General features: G+C 38.2%; 1 protein-coding gene across 1 annotated transcript in view; it reads left to right on the forward strand.

Annotated features, from left to right (window-relative positions):
• The window catches only part of CNTNAP2 (contactin associated protein 2), a 770,772-nt gene that overhangs the window by 646,522 nt on the left and 100,071 nt on the right, over window positions 1–24,179 (forward strand). The window contains exon 16 of the mRNA XM_040057848.2: window positions 11,731–11,901. Within this exon, the coding sequence (XP_039913782.1) occupies window positions 11,731–11,901 (171 nt within the window). The remainder of the gene's footprint in view (window positions 1–11,730; window positions 11,902–24,179) is intronic.

Here is a 24,179-nt window from a genome sequence, read left to right on the forward strand (position 1 = left end):
CTTTTCATACCCTTTTCTCTTTCACTGCATGGTCTTTTCGCTGAGATGGAAAAGATTTGGGAAGTAAAAACTGAGTAAATATTCTTGGATTTGTGTGAATTGAGTGTAGTGCCATGAACAGTAGAGCTATGTCTAAGTGATTTGCAAGAGGTCAGAATCCTTTCTCCTGTAGATGCAGAGTTGTGTTTTGCTTCCACAAACCATTTCACCTCCAAAATACTGATTTCCTTTCAATTTTTGTATGAAATTGATTTTCCTTGTAATTTTTATGCAAGCCAGAGACATGTTCATACTTTCACAGAATAGTGAAGTTGGAAGGGGGTCTCTGGGGAAGTTAAACCTTTAGCAAGGGTTATTTGTGCTAGATTTTATTTTGATGGTAAAGCTGGTATTTTTTTATTAGGATGCAGTATGTATAAGTCTTTGTTAGGTATCTGTAAACTCTGAGTGGTTTAATAGTCATTAAATTCATTAAAAGCCATTTTAACATACATATATGTTTAAGATTCTTGATCTCAGTGATGTTACCGCTATGCTGCAACAGGAGTTCAATAGATTTTTCTCACTCCATATTTTCGACCTATTTAATCTAAAAGGTTTTCATTAGCATTCTGGTTTAGATTTGCTATTACACTACATATATTTGCTTGCATCACCCATGTGGAATTTGAAGTATGAGTAGCCAATGCCAGTTAGAAGAGGGAGAGCTGCAGTTCCTGCAGTAAATCCCCCTTTCTACAGGGAGCCCACCTTTGCCCATATAACTGCACTTTCTGGTAACAATATTACAAGTGGCATTAATGGTAATGTTAAGGCTAAGAAACTTTTATTTTTGAATTTAAATTTTATAGGTATTCTTTCTGTGTGTTCTTGGATTTAGAACACTGCTGAGATAGTGAGATCACAGGAAAATATTTCAACATAGTGATAGTCTTAATGAGTTATTTTAAAGATAAGGAACAGGTAGGGAATGGAATAAATGCTCGAATGCAGTCATGTGCAAAGTTTCTCTGCCATAGATGATATAGAAATGAACTGTAAAATTACTTTTCAAAGACATTTTTGTCAAAGTCAGAAGGGGGAAAATCTATATCAATATAGGCATATCAAGCAGCATTTCCAGGGCCACAGCACACAGTAGAGCAGATGTTCTAGCCAAGGCACCAGTGTCTGGGGTGGAATGGTACCATAACATGGACTGCCGTGGTTCTTCTCAGTTCCTAGAGCAGTATAGGACTGGGAGACCATGGAGGTGTTAAGCTCTTAGCTGTTTGAATTTGAAACACTATGTCCATCTCTATAATTAATTTTTTTTTTTTTGCAAATGCTTGTATAAATAGCTACAGTCCATTAAAACTACATGTCAAAATAAATTTAAAAAGAAAAAGGGAAATTTGACTTGGAATAATGTTACAGTGACATAAAGCTGGTGTGGCACCATAAGAAGGAAGATAGTTTTACTCAATTGTAGGTTTGATGTATATCTGAAGTATTTATTAATTTCTGGGAACTGGAAACTGGGACATGAACAAAGGAGACATTGAAAGTATATTTCTACACATAAGCAGTAGAACAGTATGCCTTTGTACTAATGCGCCTGCTGAATTAAGTGATTACTTCAAGCAAATTATTTTAGCTGTAAGTTTTGTCGGGTTAGAGGACTACAATTCACCAAAGGACCTAGTCATATCTTATGAGTTAAAATATTCTCAGCTTTAGTTCAGAAGTCTCTGAAATCCATCCAGTAACAGATCAAGCAAAATAATTCCATGATCTCTGTGAATAACAATGGAATCAAAGGCATGAAGAATAATTAATATACTACATCAAGATTAAATTGCTTCTTACATTTTAATTCTGAAAAACATTTTCCGTTGTGAAAGTGTAGCTGGTCTAGGAGGGCGAATCAAGTGACCAAAGAGCCAGGACACTGAGTCCAGATCCACAGCCAAGCACAAGTGATTTTAAAGTTACAAATAGGAACAAAAATGTCACTCTAAGCAGAGAAAATGAGAAAATGTAGAAGGGAAGAGCTGGGTGAAGATTACCCAGCACATTCATCTTTTATAACATCATGCCAGGAAGAGCAAATGGGAATGGCAGAAGAAATGGATGTTGGATCATGTTGTCCACATGGTGTTGGCCAATGCAATCGCTCTTACTCACAGAGCCCTAGAGCTACATCTCCTTGTCCACATACCTAGTCAAGGATCTGAAGAGCAGAGAAATACCATTCTCTGCAGTTCACCTCTGCAGCACAAGGAATAAATTTAGTACCAGAGGGATTCTTGAGAAAATTACTTATTTTTTTACTTTATTGTCCTTGTGTCTTTTCCTTCCATCTTGCACAGACACATGCTGAGCATAGGGTGATTATGCAGCATTACCAGGAGGGAATGGAAAGCTTCACAATTGTTTTGCACAACTACAAGCACCCCCCAATATTTATGGGACAACAGAGGATCAGACAAACACAGTAACATGGTTTGTGGACAGCAGCAGGTTCCTGTATTTAATGTTTACCATTCTGGCATCATGGTAGGGTTCCTATGCACTGCCTTGACTGCGGCACAGTGATGAGCAAGCTCGTGTTTATGGGTCAGCTATTGTTTAAAAAAATTCCCCTGAAAGGACACCAGTTTACATGCATCATTAAAGCTCCATCAACACATTACACAGCTCCAGGTTGTAAACCAGGCCAGATCAGGACCTTTCATTCTTTAGATGGATGAAAGTAATGATGCCAGCAGTGACAGGGTATGTATCGTGATTAGGCGTTGTGACCAGGGGGCAAGAGTTTTGAAAAATGATCTTCCAAAGATGATTGCAGGAAACACAGCAGGTGCTGGGAAGATTTCTACATCACTGAATCTGTTTTATTGACTCCAACATTTCACTGATAAATGTGATTGCATTTTCCCCTCACTCAGCAAATATAGTGGCTGGTAGAGTAAAGCAAACTCTAGCATCTGTGTTTATGTCCATTGATCAGTGTCTAGTAACTGTTATGTCACTTGAGAATCTTTATGAAAACAGATAATTTATGATGACAGCTGATAAACTGCTATGCATCTTACTGTAATGTTAATAAACGTTGTTTTATGTCCTTCATTGCTGACCAAAGAACTCAAGTTGTTCCCAAATAGGGATGAAACACTTCCATTTCAAAATAACTAATTTAAGGCTTGCCTGCATTTGTAATTTTTTAAAAACACTTACTCTCTCCTCAGTATCTTGTTATGCATGAAGGAGTTTGGGGCTTTAGACCTTGGCCCCATGTGAAAAGATGATATGTTCTGTAATGAGGTCAACAATTTTCACAGCACGCAGTGGCACGCAGTGGCAGGCATGCAGAAGGAAAGGTGGCAAAGATCTGTAAATTAAGACCAAACAACCTCCCCACAACTGGAGGAAGTAAGGGCATCAGTGGAATGTCACCACCCAAATGAGAAGACAGTTAAATTTTTCAGGATGTCACTTTCAGAGAAGTTGCATGCAATGGACTTCCAGAAGAGAAGCCTCGAGGAATTACTTGGAGTTTCAGGTGTAGTATAGACATTGAAGGAGTTATTTATTTATATATATATAACAATCTGGATGCAGTAGTTGAATGCACTATCAGCAAGTTTGCTGATTAAACCAAACTGGGAGGTGCTGTTGACTTTTTGAGGAACAAGAGCCCTTGCAGAGGGATCTGAGAGAATGGATCATTAGGCTTTGATTAATGGGATGAAATTTAATAAGTCAAAATGCCAGATTCTGCCCCATGTCAGGAGCAATATCAGGCACCCTGGAAGTGAAGTGTCTGGAGAGCGGCCCTGCAGAGAGGGTTCTGCGAGTGCTGGCTCACAGGAGTCTCAGCAGGAGTCCGCACTGTGTGCCCTGGCAGCCAGGTGGGCAAACATCAACCTAGAGTGCACCAAACACAGCAAGACTGATGGTCTAAAGAGGTGATTATCCAGCTGTATCCAGCATTGTTGGTCCCATCCTGAATACATTTCCAGATCCTGCCACTGAAGGAGGATGTGAAGGTCCTTGAATGTGTTCTGACGAGGGCACCAAAGCATGGAAGGGACTGGCAGGAATGTGCTCTGAATAGTGGCTGAGGGCGCTGGGTTTGTGTAGTTTGGAGCAAGGGAGGAAGAGAGGTGATCTCACTGCTCCCTACATCTTCCAGAGGAGGAGAAGTGTGGGGGGAGGTGCTGAGCTCTTCTCCCTGGTACCCAGTGCCAGGACACGTGGGAATGGCTAAAAGCCGTATCCGTTAGGGAAGGTTCCTGCTTGACAAGGGGACATTTTTTTACTGGGAAGGTGGCTAAGCACTGGAACTGGCTTTCTGGAGAGGTGTTTGATGCCCTGAGCCTGTCAGTGTTCGAGTGTTTAAGGACAGCATTCTTAAAGCCATGATTTAACTTTTGGTCAGCCCTAAAGTGGTCAGGCATTTGGACTAGATGGTCAATGCAAAAAAAAAAAAAGTCAAGGTATAAAAAGGTCAAACTAAAAAAAAATTCTACAACCTAGAATTTATCTTTTAAAATCTGGATTGTCTTTAACATGACAGTAATCACTGCAGAGCTAAGTTTTCTGTTTTGTTAACTCTGAGCTCATCTCTATATGTATTGATATTCTCAGCAGGTTTTGTTCTGGACTTCCAGCCATTTGTTACTTTATTGAAAGATACACAGCTAGTTTTAGCTTGGAAATTGAAATCTAACCTATATTTTTATTTAGCCTGAAAGGGGGTAAGCCAGTTTGCTGTTATACAGTGCTAATGCACTCTCCATCTGTTCACTTGGGGATTATTTTTCCTGTGTGTTGTCAAAAGACTTTTCTGCTATTAAGGCAACATCATGTGTAGCAGCTCCTTCTGGTTTATTTTTCTTGATTCAGGTTTGGATTGAGTAAATTAGAATACTACCATCTTATTTTTAAATTAAGTATCAATTTATATGCTTTTTTTCAAGTGATAGTCTGCTGTGATCTTGATATTTTTTTATCCCATAGCCCAAGAAATACATTATTGCTATCTCTAGTTAATCTTTGGGTGTGGTAGGGAGTATGCAAGGACTTGCCAGGCATGGACTATTTTGAGCCCTGCCTAAAAACTTTGTTTAGATGAAACACCTTTTTTTTTTTTTTTTTTTTTTTTTTTTTTTTTTTTTTTTTCCTGATGGGAGTGCTATAGCTAGTTTGTTTCACCTTATCTTATCTTCTTATGATACAACCCCATTTTATATAGGTAATAGTAAAAAGTAGTTACTTTGTGCAGAATGGGATATTGATGACTAGCATAATCACCGAAACATCAAGGTTGGAAGAGGCCTTCACAACCATCTAGTCCAACTGTCAAACCAGCAGCACCGTAATCGCTTAAATCACCTAAATCATATCCCCAAGTGCCACATGCAGACACCTTTTGTAAGAGCTGATCTTAAGCAAAACTCAATGACATTTTCTCTCACTCTTTTAAGATCTGGCAGAAGAGACTGGCTCCTACTCCACTACAACTCCCTTCAGGCAGTCCCTCCTGAGCCTCCTTTTCTCCAGGCTAAACAGCCCCACTTCCTGCAGCTGTTCTTCATAAGGCATGTTTTCTAGACCCTTCCCCACCTCCATTGCCCTCTTTGGATATGCTCCAGCACCTCAATGTCCTTTTTTAAGCGAGTGACACAGAGCTGTGGTCAAAGTGCAGCCTCACCAGTGATGAGTACGGCGAGACAATCTCTTTCCTACTCCTACTGGCCACACTATTCTTGATACAGGCCACGATGCCCTTGGTCACCTGGCCACACTGCTGGCTCATCTATCCATCTCTCTGTCAACCCCCAATCCCCTTCTCCTGAGCAGCTTTCCAGCTGCACACCCCCAGCCTGTGGCAGTGTGTGGGGTTACTGCGACTCAGGTGCAGGAACAGTAAGGATAATGGCTGTGGGCAGGGAATATATGCACAACTGGCATATATTCAGCAGTCCTGGAAAATGGGAACACGGGATTCTGGACACAGGCACGGGAGGATACAAGATGAGGCACTGACTGATACAGGGGACCCCAAGGTTCTGAGCAACTCACCAACAAGCAAATAAATTCAGGACTGAGGCTGGTCAAAACTGATTCTAGGGATACCAAACAAATCAAAGACATGCAAAAATCACCATACGTAGCAAATTATACATGCATTAAATATAGTAAATATAGTTGAGTAAAACATAGTAGACATGGCATGGAGTTGTAGACTAGAGAAAAACAAAGGTTTAAAAGCATGTTAGTGCAATGAAAAATGACACCAAGCAGATATTTCAGTCAGGAAGAAGCCACCGGCATTGTAGTCCTCCCAGCAAAGGAGAGAATTCTGACGACTTGCCATCCTTGCTCTCCTCTGCCCCAATACACCCCCCCACTCCAGCTCAGACTGAAGCTGCGTTCTCAGCTCCCCTAAGATTAGTGCTGATGACAGAAAAGTGCCTGCCTTGCTTTGAGCTCATGGTTACATCTTTCACAATAAAGTGCAACTCAGTGCAAGAAACACTGCCAATTTTCTTTGACTTTTCAGGTAGAAAGTCCAACAGCAAATTTGGTTTTCATTACAGCCAGTTCCACTCTGAAATGGATCTGAAGACTTGAGTCTAAGGTGTGATTGTTGCTGTACTGATACCCAAACTGCTCTGTGTGCATGCATAGGTTCCTCTCTCTGAATGGAAAAAGGAGAAAGGAAAAAAACCCCACCAACTTGATTTGTTCAGCATAATTGTATGGATAATCTCAATCCATTACTTTGTGCCACAGAACAGTTTTCCATTCACACATCCATCTCCTCTGAAATAGAAGACTATTCTTACATTTTATTCACATAATGGTTTTGATAGAAAATCTGTTTTGCTGCAGATGAGGGCCCTGGAGGTTTTTGGTCTATTGTAATACATAAGAGATGCCTGACACTGCAGCATTCGTTCTCTAGTGCGATTGCCTAGCAGGGCAAAAAGCACTGATGTCTTTTACAGTTCTGGTATTGCCATTATCCATTTCAATGGGGTTTAAATGTAAAAGTGAAATTGATGGTGTTAAAGCATGAATTTCAATCATGCTAAGAAAGAAGATATTGATGGGAGTCAGCAAGGGAGCTCTGAACAAAAATATTGCAAAGAAAAAGCTGAAAGGCTGATTACTATAAGGCCAGTGACTCTATGTTTTCAAGTTACAGAGCTGCCACACATTAAAATACGCCTGTTCATGTTGCATAACTCAGGACAATGTGTGTTTGTCCCTGTCGGTACTGTGGGTCTCCTTCCTTCTTGCTGAGATGGGACCTCATGGGAAAAATCTTCAAGTCTTAGTTCAGCTTTTTACCTGAGATTTAAGATGTCCCTTCTCATTAACTTTTGTGGTAGGGGTGGTTTCTTGTGGCTACAGACTATCGCTGTTCTTGTAAAAATTATACCTTTGCAATTAGAGCGAGGCATTTTGTCTGAGGCTAAGTCTTTATGTAGCAGTAGAAGAGATACTTTTGTACCATTCAAATTACAAATAACAGTGTAACTCAAGGTTAGGCAAACTAATGAGAAAGCAGTAAGAGTGTTTTGCAGGAGCTTAACGAGTTGGATATTAATTTTCGCAGCAGAGAAACAGAGCTGTGAGCAACCTTGACACAAATTGAAAACAGAATCACAAAGTGTTACTTGGTGCTTTGAAGCACCTCTGTCTCAACTACAGCTGTGATTCCTACTTGGATCCTGGCAAACATCAATTTCCTCTGCTGCTGTGGTCAGCAATTCCCTTGCCTCCCTCCGCATGCCCTGCATCCTAAGGCTTACTGCCATCACCAAGAAACATGCAATTTTCTGAGAAACGCAGCCATGTCTTGGGAGTCTCCACATTTATCTCGAATTGCAAACAACTGAAAAGGCTTGTCTGGTGTCTTGATTGATTTGTATTTGTGCTTCCATGACAGCAGCATGCTCTGTACATGTTTAACTGGTTTAAATCAAATTTAAGCACTAAGCGAGTTTAAAACAACCGAACTGCACAACAGAGCTGTGATCTTCATTACAGAATTATAGTTGAGGTTACAAAGAAAGTAAAATTATAATGTCATATTTCAGATAATGCAGGGAAAAAAATCATCCTTAGACTGTGGTATTTTTGTAATTTTAAAACTTATCATTTATAGTGTTCTTTCTAAATAAACTCCCTTTCCTACCTTCTGTCTGATATTCCTGCTGCCATACCTCTACTCTGTGGTTTAAGTTCCAGTCCCAGTTTTCCCCATCTACAGCTTGTCAGCCTAAAGTGGGAGAAAAATGTCTGTAGGATCAATGTATTCAAACCACTTGAGGAAAGATGACAATGTACCAAAGAAATGTTGAAGCATAGGGACTGATAAAAGTTCCTAGCAAGAAACTGTAATAATGTGTGTAAAGTGGATTTTTATACAGTATTTCCTTAGGGAGCCTGTTTCTTATCAAAAGATATCATTTTATGATAAAAATCATTATTTATGTTTAGCAAAACATTCCTATTGTACTCGTAATAAAAAGCCTTTTTTTCCCTGAAAGTGCTTTGAGATGAATGTACACTAGAATGCAATAAACATGATTTTATCTTCATAGGAATTTCTCATGAACAGTCTTTGAAAATGTCTTTCTCAAGGTGCAGATTGTCCCATTGTGTCTGCATTGTTTGTATTTATCCTCTCACCAATACCATCTGCAGCCAAGGTTTTCTACAAAGTCAAATCATAGCATTTTGAATTAATTGAAAAATCCTTAGTGGTGGACCTCTTCTGCAGGTTGGCTGTATCTCTAAATAAAATTTGATTCATTTTGTTTCTGTGAGAAGGTGATGAAGGTTCCATCTGAACCCACCCTGCTGTCCCACTCAGAAGCAGCAGTCCTTGTAAGTGTGCTGTGGTAAAGGTGTGAAATCTTTGCTATCGGGCTGGACCTTGCTGGATAAACCCACAAAAAATACCAGTCCTAAAAACTCTGAAATGTCCAATCACTTACATTACTGAAAATTATTGCCCTGTAAAGGCAAACCACCACTTTTGTTATGCACTCTCATTGTTAAGGATTTAACCCACAGTGTCCCAGCATTGCAGACAAAGTCTATGTCAAATTGCATTTAATGATTTCAAGTTTGCAAGATAATTAAAAATATGTAAATACAATAATTCAGAATATATAGCTGTTTCATACAACAGCTCCTGGTCTTATTTCCTTTATTGCAATATTAATTATAATAATATACTGTATTGGTCTCATTTGGTGAAGTGAGGTGGCTGGGAAAACTTTCTCACTGAAGAGAGATTTGTCTCCAGTAGTACTTGAATTTTATAGCTCTCATGTTCGCAGCAATTTTACTTGTCATGTGTTTTTCAGCAAACAAGTTTGGTAATATTCAAGGAATGTAAAGCTAGGGATCTAAAATACTTTTTTAATTTACAAAGACTTGCAAGCATTTCTTGCAAGGTTGTTCAGGGCAGGTAAATTAGCTCCTGAACAGAGACTGTGTTAACATATTCCTGACTCTTTGTCTGAGTCTCACTTATTTCATGTGAGTTTATTCAGCAAATGAAGTAAAATCTTTTTTGAGGGTCTGCCAGCAGCTAGTATTGCTGTAGGTCCCAGCAAAACCAGAGATGTCTAGGTATATCTGCAAGTGGAAAAGCATATACAGAGTCTATCTGGACCCTGTATTAACAAATTATTGACAAAACACTCATGCATCTAGACTGCAAGCAACCCTAATATTGAGAGAGCACTTTGAAAAGTAAGAGAGAAAGAGATCTGAGACCACAAATAAAGATAAAATTCAAGACCTTTTTTATCTGTGCTGCTTTGGCTCTAGACATCTTTTCAGAGAACAACCTTGCAAGTAATGAGCAGATATTTCTTGCCCAAGCAGTTTTATGATATGAAGATTATTGGCATTTCTATAGAAATCATCAGTAACATTCAATCTGGAAATTACTGGTTTTATAAGTGGGGTAAATAGTAATACATGTTGAAAACTAGCTGATCTAGCCTAACCTGTTTCATGAATGCCTATTTCTTCTCATTTTCACTGCTCAAATGTGCATTAACACATACACACACACAAAATCTCAATTGCGACTTTCCTCCTGGGATGCATTGAAGTAAATGGAAAGTGGCTCCTTTTTCCAAATATCCTGCGTCCTCGAGAGAGGCAGAATTAAATGGAGGGTATGGAACAGCACTAGGGAAAGCAATAGTATGCATGTATTTATACCTAAAAACATCTGTTAATTCAGATGTTCAATTTAAATTTGAATAGAAATTAATAATTACTCAAATGATAAAACTTCTGACATGGGTGTGGGCCAGTGGTGAAATATATCATCATAGCTGATCTTCTGAAGCTTCAGCCGTCCTCATTCATATTCATCCTGAGCTAACCAGCCAAGTAATAGCATTATCACCTACTTCAGTAATCAAAAAATGGAAAACCCATATCTGGAACTTTTAACTGGAATGGAAAGTAGTTTATTATTGTGTTTATTAGGTGGAACACTAAGGACTCAGCTGTGATGACATCATGAGTGGTATTCTAACAAATTCCTGAAACTGGATACATAAGCATTCTGATGAAACTAGAATGAGCTCTTACAGCCTCTCATTGGCTAGCTCTATCACCTATATCACCTATATCATAAAATCATTATAGCATGGCCTGGGTTGGAAGAAACCTTAAAGACTGTGTAGTTCCAGCATCCCTGCTCTGGACAGGGACACCCTTACACTAGACCAGGTTGCTCAGAGCCCCATCCAGCCTGGCCTTGAACACTTCCAGGGATGGGGCATCCTCTGGGCAACCTCTTCCAGTGCCTCACCACCCTTACAGCAAAGAATTTCTTTTTAATGTCTAACCTAAACCTACTGGCTATCAGTTTGAAGCCATTCCCCCTTGCTCTGTTTCTGCATGCTCTTGTAAGTCCCTCTCCATCTTTCTTGTACCCCCCTTCAGGTACTGGTAGACAGCAATTAGGTCACCCCAAAGCCTTCTCTTATGGAACTTATGATCTTCTTATTAAGAGGATCTTATCTGCTCTTATATCTTATGACATTTTTTTTTGCATTGTAATGCTACCTCGCACTGAATTTGACTGTCATTCTAGCTAAAGTACAGTAATAGTTCTTGGATGTTATTAGTTATATTTTTCCAGTGGGAATTATACTGGGGGACTATTAGGTGCATATGTCAATTGTGTCTGTATTGATTGGCTTCATTTACTGGATTTTCCCTGTGATTTAAATTAATTTAAATTAATTAATTTCTAATAGACACAGCTGCATTTAGAGTAGTTGCGTAGAATAATTTTGAAGACAGGTAAGTCACACATGAAGAAATATTTGAAAGCAAAACCCATGCCTGATGTGAGGCAGATGCCAAAAGATGCCAAAAGTGTTTTGCCCCTCTGTCTGATCTTGCATGAGTTCAGTGTTACCATAAAAATCATATAATAACAACATTTGAGTATGACTGAATATGATAAATTAAGAGCTTGAAAATAAATTTACCATTAACATGCTCTGTCTTCTGAAACTTGACATGCCGTGCCCAGGAAAACAAAATGGAGGTAGCAAGAATCAAGGTGCTTGGAGCTCTTTCTTCAGCACAGACAGCACTGTAGCGTAGATAGACCTTAAAATCTTCAACTTTTCCAACAGCTTCAAGGGAGCACTGAAACAAGTCTTTCCTGTCTGTCCTCTGCAGGGAATTACTGGAACGCGGCTTCTTTCGTTACTTCATCATCTTACCTCCATTTCTCCACCTTCCAAGGGGAAACCAGTGCAGACATCTCTTTCTACTTCAAAACATCGGCCTCAGATGGGGTGTTTCTTGAGAATCTGGGGAACACTGACTTCATCAAACTGGAGCTGAAATGTAAGTATAGGCTTCCTATTACTATTCTTGGCAGTTGAAGTATTACGTTGAATAGAAAGTTTCAAAAAATATGTACCATTTAGTAAAATGTGTAAGCTCTCTAAATCCTGGAAAAACTCACAAATGAAGGCGCTTGACACGTTTTCAAGTTGGCTTTTGTGAAAGGAGTGCTTGAAGTATATTTGAATTGTTTATTGAGGGGAAAATACAAAGAAGAATAAAACTGGTAACATCAATTACAAAAATGACACTGACCTGAAAAGGGTTTTCAAAATTGCATGTCAGAATTATTTCTTTAAAATTATGTCTTCAGCTCTATGTGCTTTTCTATTTTACTTCATGGTTGCTTTGGAAACAGGGGAAAGAGGGAAGAACGAGACACCATCCTAATCAGCACTGCAAAGAGCCAAAGAGCTGAAAACTTGCATATGATATTTAAAAGCCATAAAAAAACTCATAAAAATAAATCTTTATCAGCATTATCTGTTAATAAAATCGCTGATCTGAAAAAGAGGGTATAATGACACCGAGAGCCAAGTCAATTTTATTACTCAAACCATTTTTAATGGCCCAGGGGCAAACTTTCAAGGAAGGTGCTGAAATCCTCCGCTGTGCCTGAATTCTGCTTAGTGGAGTTGAAGCAGTTGAATTAGGGGGAAAGATGTTCTGTGTCTCCTTTGTTCTCCCCTGACGCTGCCATAAACGGGAGTGGGGAGAGGCCCCCTGTGCTATGTGTGGTTGTTATTACAGCCTCTAGCAGCGCATTACAGCCTCCCCGCACTCCAGCACTGGGGCACTGGGAAAAGCATGTGTGCTTCCTTTTGCTGCAGGAGCTACTCATGGATGCCAAGGACCCAGATCTAAATGTTGATGCACAAAAGTCAGTGAGTCATTAATGTTGAAAGAGAAGCAGTTGGCTTGTGGACCCTAAATAATCTACATTTTTATGATTTACAACATGATTTACATGCTTACATCTAATTTGAAAGCAAAGATCTATTTTCAACACTTCCCAAAGTTTAAACACACAAATCAGAATGCAGAAATTTAGAAATCACCAAGAGGCTCTTTGAAAATGTGTTTAAATTTTTCCCTCCAGGTAAGAATAAAATGCCAAGTTCTATTTGGGTGACATATTTTTCTTTCTTTCTACAATGAATTTAGTTCACATTGCTTAATCCAATTTCTCTAATCTGCAACTCGTGTGAATCAAAATAGCTCTTATGGAGTCACAGGGAATAGTCTTATTTGCTTTTCCATGGGGCAAAGCCTTTTAATAATAAAGTGGCAGCTATTTCTAATTTCCCTTTGAATTTAAGTAGTACTTACAGTCAGCTGAGGTGGGCAACTTCAGAGCTTCTTGCTCTTCTACTTTATGGTGTTCTCAGCCACAGCAATCAGACCAACAATTAGGTGTTGTTCACTTAGCTAAAAAGTGACACTGTCGGTATATAGAGGTGACTTGGCAGCAAATAAAATTCATTTAAGCTCAGCTCAGGGTAAATAATAATCATGCTGCAGTGTCTTGCTGAATAGATGTAAGAGTTCAAGAAAGTGGCAGTGTGGTCGGAGTACTTTAATTTTAAACATATGCTTGAGATTTGCTGACTTTGTTGAGACCTGGCATATGCATAAATTTAACCTTTGCTTCATGTCCCTGAATCTAAACTTTAGATTATAAATTTCTGACGGAAGAAGTTGAAATATCATCTTTAAGAAAAGATGTAAAACAAGTGTAAGAACTATGCAGACTGTATTCGCTAAAAAGTACAAAGCAGTTCATTCGATGAAATTGCATTCACCTCTACCCTTTTTCTCTGGAAAATATTGTTTGAAATTTTCAGAGCCCCAGGAGAAGGCCTGTCTGTGACTTAAGTGTTCTACAGGTCACAAATGAAAAAGTGCTGAATACTGTGGGTTCAGTAATAAAGAGAAACCCATTCTCTCTTCTAAATTACACATTTATTAATGAATGTTTGTTTTACATATTTTTTAGTTTGTTTTTTTTTTCTAATCTGCACTTATGGTTATCTGGAATTCATTTAAATTAAGAGTAAAATTTCAGTATTTCAGGAGTACCTTACCTGACTCTACAGTCAACTCTGCTGCTTCTTAAGCTTATCTCCTTTGTATAGAAGTCCTGTAAAATTAACACGTGAATTGGTTCCTTAATAGGAACAAAAATTTGGGGTTTTGTTCCTTAATAGGAACAAAAATTACAGAATTATCCCCAAACTCTGAAGGATCTTTCTTTGGCAAGCTGCTTTTTAGCTACCCATCACATTCTCTAATAGAACAGCTATTTTGTATTAAAAGTTGATTGAATAATGGCCATCATCACATATTCACTGAAAGCTGTTGTGCTTTGCCCAGTAGATTGCTTCTGTCTGTCATTGCCTTCTCATGCAGGTACAGTTCTCACTGGAGAAGGAGGACTTCCTACAAAGCCTGTTCTCAATTCTTTTGTTTTTACCATTCCAAAAGGAAAATGTTAAAATTAGCATCCTGCATGTACAAATTCTTTTTTCCCTTACATGTGAAATACCTGTGTGTACCTGTAATACATGGCTAATGATGTATAAGCTTAGCTTTATAGACCAGAAACCTAAAGGTTCTATAGTATCCAGTATTTTGCTGCACTTGGTGAGTGCATTAGGGAATAAATCATTCAGTCTATTAAAATTCTTACCTCCAAGTCTTTGGAAAGAAGTTTGCATGTTTTATTCTGAGCACAAAAGTTGTTACTAGGAGCACTCAAATTATTTTACTGCATGCTGTCTTGAATCTAATAATTCTTAGTCTTACATTGTCTTAGGGTTTAATAATCGTACAGATTTTCTAACTCTCCAGATTCATATGAAAAAGAGGTGACATTTGCAGTATCTGAAGAGTAACTTCATGTGCCTTCAGCAAAACATCAGATTGCCATCTCTGAGGAGGGGGGAATAGAGGAAAGAAGGGAAGACCATGTTTCTTTGATTCAGAAATAGCTTTTCCAAACAGCTGATAAGGAAGGCTATCAAGAAAAAGCAGGGATGAAAATGCTTACTAAGAATGTGGCTGAAGACTTTAGCTATTCCATTTATCAAGCAAGTCCTCTGGCAGGCTTGTAGTTCTCACCATGTCTGGAACAGTTGACAGAGATGTAGAATTACCTGAAGCCTCAATTTTTACATGCACCAGTAAATCTATCCATTATTTTCATAGCTGGCTGGTCAGCTGACAACAGCTAGGATTGCTTAGAAAGGTGGTAGTTTGAATAAAATACTAATTTTTCTGTAAGGCAGGGCTTCCATCTCTGGTCAAAATTTCCAGACGATTCTAAAATTAAAGCTGGTTTTTTAGAGTGAAAAAGAGAGGATGCATTCTCTTTTAGAGCTTTCCTATATTATTTGTGCATTTATGAAATATGGACTGAAGATTTTAGACTTATGACTATGAAAATGTTAACTACTTCATATCTGAGATGCTTGTCAAATAGATCACATTGAATTTTCTGTGCAAGAGATATTCCAAGTTTTGGAAAATATGTATTACTGAAAGAAAATTTGGAAGGTGGTGTATTTGTGGTAATTTGGGAAGAAGCATCCACCATGACTGTTTCCAGAAAACCCTCTCAGTGTCATACAATTCTAAAGAAAAAGACATTCTACTCATTTCTGTAGCTACTTCTCATCTCAGCACCTCCAAGCAATCCACAAGACACTAATTGATGTGTCTCACTGTTACTATTCTGAAGTAGTAAACAGCAGTCACTTCTGCCAACAGGAAAAAAAAAAAAAAAAAAAAAAAAAAAAAAAAAGGCTTAGAGATAAAGGTCAGCTTGTGTTTGATCCTGGCATTAACATGTAAGAGAGGAAAGATCTTTCTTATTATTTTTTGTAAAAAGCTAGAAACATTTTATAACCACTGCTTTCAGGATGTCACTTGGCTGATAACCCCTGAAGGTACCCTAAAAGTCTCCCCAAAGACTGATCACTGAACTTGATAGCTGTGAAAGGGATCATATGCAGCAGCTTGCTAATGAGAGCCGTGGCATGGCTTCAGGATGGGTGTACTTGCTCTGGGAATGGCCAGGGAATACTCACAGCGCTCTAACACCTGACATTTGCACGTGGAAACTCCTGTGCTGCTTCTGGCGCTCAGCTGTCTCTGCACTACTTAGCTGAGACATAAGTAACTCCTCTAAAATCAGACAAGAAGCAGTGGCAGACTAGGGACCATGATTCCCATGGCTGTTTGGTTATGCCCAGACAGCCTTCATTCTTCTGTACTGAATGCTCTAATGTAACTGATTAATATATTTTCTTGCAAATTTTAATCACTCAATCACATCTTTCTCCAGAGACATCCTAATATGCAATTCTACCATATCAATGAGTTTTCCACGTGATTCTCAAAGTCCAATATGTTAAAGTAAATACAGCTTATGTTTTCCACTGCTTGGTTTTTCACCTCAGTAAGGAAACTGGTGTGACTTCCATTGTTTCTTTTAATTGTGTTGTTGTTTTTTTCTCCTAGCAGAAGGTCACTTTTCCAAAAAACACTCCCCTAGGAAAGCATGTTGCCTTATATACATGTCAAGGAATGCATAGGACACTGGGGAATCTCTTCATTCTACAGGCCCACAAGAAGTTATTAAATTAAATGGAAAAACATTACATTTCTTCAGGGAAATTTATGACCCAAATATTTTTACAACAGTACTTGTAAACTCGCATCCTATTCCAGGACGATATGAAATTTTCAAACGAACAAAAAGAAAACCTGGTCTGAAGAGCTGCAAGTACCATTCTTTGAAAGACCATTCTGTTTCAGATGAGGCAGGTGATGCACCAGTGCCTGATATTCAAACAAACCTATTTATGACTCATCTGAGAAGGCCAGTTCCACCTCTACGTTATTCCGAATTAGCAGATGGGGATGGGTGCCCAGTCTGGCATGTGGGAGCTAACCAAAGGCAGCAAATAACAATGCAGCTGAGGAGCAGGCTAAAACTGACCAGTGGAAAATCTTAGGCACAGGGCAGTGAGGAAATTCAGGCCATCAGTAATTCTTCTGTAACTGGTTTGGAGTTTGACAGACTATATTTGCAGGTGTTTGCTTTGGTGTCCCTCAATGTCAGTATGGCATTTTCTCCTTTCACCTCTCCTTTCAAGGGTGATTAGATGCCTTTCTTTTGCCATAAATGCCACTTCAAAAGTCAATTTATGTGCAGTGTCTTATAAATCAGTTACAGCTCGCACAAAGTTCAAGGTGGGAAACTGGTTGGCATTCAAAGAGCAATAGTTAACCCCTACCCCTGACTTTGCTTTGCATTAAGAACATGCAACACATGACAAAACCGATGCTGGCACTACCACCCAGTAGTTCATCTCAGGTGTTTGTCCTTATTTTCAGTCTACTTCCTGTTACCTTGCTGACACTGCAGAGGCTTCGTTATTTTCTTCATGTGTGCTAATCATTTTTATGCAGAAAGTAAATATTTGCTATGCTGCACAAAATTGCCAGATGCCATAGGCTTATGACAGAAGCAAACCTTCTGGGTCCTCGAGTTTAGATCCTCACAGACACAGACAACCAAAATGCATAACCTGTGTCTAGCTCCCTAAATTTATGCAACTCTCTATTGAAAGTAGTTTGAATCTTTGCCAGCTGGAGAAACTGCATCAGACTCACATCTTTGTTTTTTAGAAGTCTTCTAATTCCTAACAGTTTGATTTGCATCTTTCTTTACAGTCGTGCATTCTTGTTTCAGTATTGTTCTTTGGCTGAACTAATTGTTCTCACTTCCTAGCATTTACTCTCCCCTTGTATGCTTATGGTGCAATCATATCTTCTCTCAGCTTTTAATTGCTATGTTAAGCAGATGAACTGACATAATCCCTTCTCATAAGATATTTTCTCCTGTTTCATTCTCTGGTTATGCTAATAAGGTTGTCTCTACTCATTGCACTTGAATTCTTTCTAAACACAGGTAATCCAAACCTATCCACATTAATTCTGATAATGGTTCACCAGTGCCCTCTACAATGACATTAATTCTTGTGCTGCCCATCTGTCCTAGGAATTTTTGGCAGATTACACTGGGATACTGTTTATTATGTATTATTTTCTGACCTCTCCAACCTTGTGTTACTGGGGGGAAAAAAAAAAAAAGGAAGAAAAAATACATATGCTGATTCTTGTGCAAATATATTTATTATAATACAAATATGACTTGACCCAAACCAAATTAGGGGTCCTCTAATTTTCTGATGACCTGTACTTCACCCATATCATCAACAGTTTTTGCAATTCCGTTTTCCATCTCTGCTCCTTTTGAGAAAAATCAAATATGCTAAATCTATAATAATTATCTTCTTCCAAAAATCAGAGGGTATTTTTTAATCAAAGAAGGATCTCTATTGGTAAGCCCATTATATGCTTTCATATTGTTTGTGTCTTCCTCACATTAGGCAATGATGTCTATTTCACTTGCTGATTTGAGGTAACTTACCTTGATCAGCTGCAGGGTAAAATCTGATCACTAAGTCACTAAAGATATGGTAATTCCATTTGTTTATATATTCGTTGTAATTACCTGCAATTTGAAGTAAAAAGTCACCAGAAAACTTTCATCATTTTATACCCTTATGCCAGCTGATGTGCACCAAAGCCAATCACAAACACCTCAGCTCCTCCATCTCCAGAATGCATCAGTTATCAGTTATGAGAGCATCCAGACAGCACCTCCTGCGATTTCCACCTGGTGTTCTCCTCTTGGGGCAAACCTCTTTGCCCATCAGAGAGAGCAGAGAGGAGGAGGCTGGAAGGATGCACATGAAGACTTGACTGTCTTTTGTCACCCTCACTCTTCCCTTTAACCACAATCACCAACATCATGCCATAAATTGAAATGCCATAAGTGAGGAAATCTGAAAGGGTCCAACCAAGCTTCATTGTTTCCTGATGTGGCATAAATTCAATGGGTCTTCTGGGCCTAAATTATTTGGATATTTTTCAGAATCATTCTTCTAAGTGGACAAACTTGTTACTCTGAAATTACTTTTTTTTTCTGTAAGTTGAACTTTTTAAATAAAGTGTTAGCAATTGTTCTGTTAGCCTACTGAAAGTATAAATCAGTCTTTATTGGTTTTACAAAGGCAATTCAGTTTTAAAGTAAAAAAATATTTTCTGTGACTAGAAAATTATATATAATGAAAATGGAGGTGTTTGTAAAAATATTACAGTTGTATCCATGGTGCTTAAAATATTTATGCAGATGATTAATTTGAATTATGTCAACAAATTGATTCAAATAAATATAATTATTTTCTCCCTAGGTGTTTGTAGGTAGATGCTAAATGTACATACAGAGTTTTGGCCAGATTTTCCTAACACTTTGCAGCATTTCATTGCGGTTTAAATGGTAGTTTAAAAAAATCAGTTTAAATCACAATGGAAATTAATTCATTGTTAAACCATGTTCAGTTCAGGCTCTGTCTTTCTATCTTCCCTTGCTACAGTTGTTCTAAGGAAAATTACTATTTCTGTTCAAAACTTTTCATTTAGAAACTTTGAAGAAGTATAGTTTCTTATGTTTTAAAGGAAAGAAAAAACGTAATGTAAATTTTTTGTGAAAAAGTTAAAAAAATGGTAAACTATTTTTTAAGAGCATGAAGACAGTTACTATCACAAGGCTGCCATAACACTATCTTGCATAATTTAGACTTTTTATACCCTTTTGATCTAAATGTCTTGACTTTGTTTTTAAAATAGAGCTTTTTGTCTCAAATCATGCAATCCAGACAGCTCTCTACTAGTATGAATTCTTAGAAACAAATGTTTTATAAATAAGTAAATCAATCCTCTCACTCTTCCTTTTATGTTTTCCACTGCTACAGCAGGAAACAGGAACAGGTCTCCTGTTGGCTTTACATTTCCCGAGACTCATGCATACTCAAGCAAGACAGTTCATAAAAGGTGGCTAAACCAGGCAGCTCCCTCACTCACGGACTGCATGACTGCATCTGATTACCATGAAGTCTGAGAACATATTTTTACCTCCAACTGGTCAGTTCTGTTTCCCGTGCTCTTACCACTCCGTGATACTTCTGGTTTGTATTTTTAGTACCTAGTTCTTCCTGCTGCAGGATAAAAAGCAAAAAAATACCAAAGATATCGTCTTCTATCTTGGGAAATCGACCCTGGATTTTGGCAACTATAAATTATTACAAGTATATTTTTCAGAGCGGAAAATCTTTGACTCAAACTTTTGATAAAAGTTTGACTTAGCTGGGACACAGTTGGCTGGGTCCATCCACCCCACCCCCTCACACACACCCTTTTCATATACAGAGTTACTACACTAAAAAACAAAATTGAGTCATATTTTTGGATGGCCTTTTTTTATTGTGGTAGTAAAGTACATAGTGCAACAGAGTCCTTAGCCTGACGGTGACCCTGGACAGCCACTGAGAAATAAATAGCCATGAAAAATTGCTTATAAAGTGGCACTACAAATGACAAAGCCTTACACATCCAGGCACAAAATATCAATCAATTCATACCGTCATGAGACCCTGCTCTGATGCAAAAGTTTTTCAGTAGCTACCACCCAGGCACCTAAACACCCTTACAAGTCTTAGCCACAGTCCACAGCAGAACCTACAGCTAATAAAAAAAATACAAAATAAGGAAAGCACCACAGAAAAAGAAGAAAAAGGCAAAGGGAGTGTGCTTTCATGAAAGCAGAAGAGTCTGGATGTCTAGTTTTCAAACCTGCACCAGGCTCTTACCACTTTCAGTATGATGCACAATTTACAGTTTTGACTGATTTTTATTACAGTCAAATGTGACATATTCAAGGGGGGCGCTGATATCCTTGCGTCTGTTTGTAAGCACTTAAACATTGCTCAGCAGCTTCAGAACTGTGCCAAATTCATAACAATTTTTCATAGGAAAATAAGCCACTCTCTCCTCTCCAAAAAGCTCTCTGATGCTTTACCATGCTCGGACAAAATCTGATTTCATGAACATTACCACCTGGTTTTATTTTGCCTTTCATCAAAAAAAAAAAAAAAAAAAAAAAAAAAAAAAAAAAAAGCTATCAGTTATACAAAACCCCACATATGCTGCATGGAAGAGCTCTGTTCTGATGGCTCTGCTTCCCCCTTGTTGTGCTCCTTCTGTTGTATGGGAGCAATTCAGTTTCATGGTAAAGTGCTGCAGTTAAAAGGATATAATGAAGTATATTATAAGCCACTACAGACAGGAGAACACACATTTCCTCCCCTTTTCCACTCAGTGCACTGACTAGAGTTCCCTTTGTGTGCATCGTCTGTCACAAAAGAGACCAGGAGATATTGCTGCTGTATTTTTTTTAAGCATTAGTAACTCTCATAAGATGAATCAACAGACCTTCAATGACTCACTGTTCCTGTTCCTTGCTTCTTTCCAGGCAGCTAAGTAGTTATTGGAAGAGAGCTGGCTGGATGGGAGGTAACATCTATCTGAAATCGTATTTATTGCCTTAGAATTAAAGCAAGTGGGTTTTTTCAAGTTCTGTTCTAACCACCTAATGTTTGACTTTAAATGAGTCCTTTCACATCTCTTTTCTTTGGTTCCTTATTTATGCAGGACTGATAATACTATTTTTTTTTTTTTTTTTCTTACTGCCCATGGCTGAAAACAGCTGTATCCACCAAAATACAGCCATAAAAGTATGGAAGTTGTTTCTAAGTGCTTATCTACAAGACAGCTGCAGTGCAATTAGCATAACTAATAGAAGTAATAAATAAATAATGATAATAAATAATTATCTTCTTCGGGCATATTTGGTCTTTGCATGATTGTTTATGAGAAAACTTGGTATTTCCATTAACTCAATTATTTTTGTCCCCCAAAGCAATCTCATGTACTGTGTAGGAAGACTGGTATTTATGTTTGAGTGGTTCATTGGCAGTTGAGATTATTTTAAAGTGAGATAAAATAACTTAATTATTATCAAAATAAAATCCCTCCTTATCTTTGTCCTTACACAGATGTTTACTCATGATGAAAAAGGTGTTGTACTGAGTTCTGATTTCCCTTCATTATGAGCTCCATTATAGCTATGCCTTTCCAAAATGTTACAAGTTGTGTGTGTAAGTGCTTGTCTGCCAGTAGAAAGGAAACTGCTGTCTGTTTGCAAGGTGAGAGAAGCTAGGAATATTTTTATTTTTTACTACCTGGTTCCTGGCGAGTTTTTGGCCAGTTTGAGGTAGCCTGTGTGGAGTGTAGTACAGTACAGTACTTCTGAATCAACTGGTATATATTGTATATTTAAGATTAAAACCACAGGTGAGGATAATGAGGGTCAGCATGGCAAAGGTTATTACAGTAGAGAGACTCTATTCCAACATAGGCAATGAAGGAAAAAACAAAACAAAACAAAACAAAACAAAAAAAACCCAGCTAGTTATTCAGACAAATACATGAAAATATGTTTGAACAGTCATAAAATGAAATTATTCATAAAATAATTCTTTAACATATTTGATTCTCATTAATCCAAAGATGCTTTGTTCCTGTAAACAGAAACTAGAATTTGGACTTATTACCTGTCCAGTTGTTGAATTACTGTAAATCTTACTAGAAAGAAGATACTAAAGTATCATGAAGGAATAAGGACAATAACGCATTAAAGTTCACTCCTTTTAAATATATGGCAAAACAATTTATTTGTGTGCAGTCTTATCTTACAATGTAACAACATAGTCGTATGCATAAGAAAACAGCAGCTCTTGCTGAACCAGGTCAGCGTCTCTCAGTAGATCTGATTCCCTGTCCATTCTCAAAGAAATATCACTGCAAGTTTACAGCTGCCAGATGTTGATACTGCACACAGCAGAGACTGAATCAAGTGCCTTCAGGCTGCAAACCAAACTGTGGAGAAAATGAGGATCAAAAATATGAGGACAGACACTTTAGAGGGTGCTCTTTCATGCATACAACAAAGCCGTTTCCTTTATTTTTCATTCTGATGTGAGGGTTTTTGTTTGGTTTTTTGTTGTTTGTTTGTTTTGTGGTTTTTGGTTTTGGTGAGAGTTGGTGGGTTTGGGTTTTTGTTGTTGTTGGGGTTTTTTTTGTTGTTGTTTTGGGGGTTTTTTGGGGGTTTTTGTTTTTGTGGTGTTTTTTGGGGTTTTGGGGGGGTTTTTTTGGGTTTTTTTTGTGTGCAGGGTATTTTGAAATTTCAGGATGAAAACAAACTGAAAGGTCATAAGAAGCTTCAGACCTTCTGAAGAGTTATGTGGAATTGAATAAATTCTGTTCACCAGAAGTCAGTTCTTTAGTCTTTGGAAAATAAACCCACCCTTTGATTACTATTTGTATATTTTCTAAATATTGTGTTATAATTTCTTCCAAAACTTTAATGGTAAAACCATTCAGTTATATTATTTTCATTCCTTTACCTTCACTTATAAGGTTAATTTCCCCTTCTCCTTTCTATACATGTTTCTAGACTTCCTATGACTGAAGATGAAATATGTTTAAAAATATTTCCTCCAGGCAGCAAGAATTTCACTGAGAGAAATCAGTAATTCTGTTACAGAATGTCTGAAATCACTAATATTTAAAACTAACTTTACCATTATATCATCAAAATGTTAACACCAATAACAGTCACTCCTCTTTCACTGGGAAGTGAATTGTATATCAATACATATGGTAATCTCTCTTCCCACACATCTCAAGTCCCTGAACATCAGGGCAGGGACTAGGAGGAAAAGGTTTCTCTCATTGCAACTCAACTCAGCTTCAAGATCATCCGAGGTATGGGAAAAAATGTAGAGCCATGGGATTGACAAGATGCATCCCATGGTCCTGAGGGAATTTTTGCTGTAGTTGCCAAGCTATGCTCTGTGATATTTTAAATATCATGATACTCAGGCAAAGTCCCCAGTGACTAGAAAATGGTAAAGAAGGTAACCCTGGGACCTACTGGTCAGCCTTAGCTCTCTACCTGGTAAGATCAAGAACAGATCTCCTGGAAGCTATGTCAAGGCATGTGCATGACAGGGAAGTGATTAGAGCCAACGTGGCTTCACCAAGAGAAAATTGTGCCTGACTAACCATCAACCAATTCTCTCAGGATTCTGGGAGAACATCTCATTGGGTCCCATAGACTTATGCACATTCAGGTTCTTCAGATGATCATGAACCTGATCTCTACTCACAGTAAGATGCGCCCTGCTCCCCCAGTCCCCATCCTGCTGTCTATCCATTTGAGAGGCTTGGAAAGAGAGGCAGTCATT

The sequence above is a fragment of the Hirundo rustica genome, chromosome 1 (assembly GCF_015227805.2).
Source record: "Hirundo rustica isolate bHirRus1 chromosome 1, bHirRus1.pri.v3, whole genome shotgun sequence".
NCBI classification, from domain to species: Eukaryota; Metazoa; Chordata; class Aves; order Passeriformes; family Hirundinidae; genus Hirundo; species Hirundo rustica.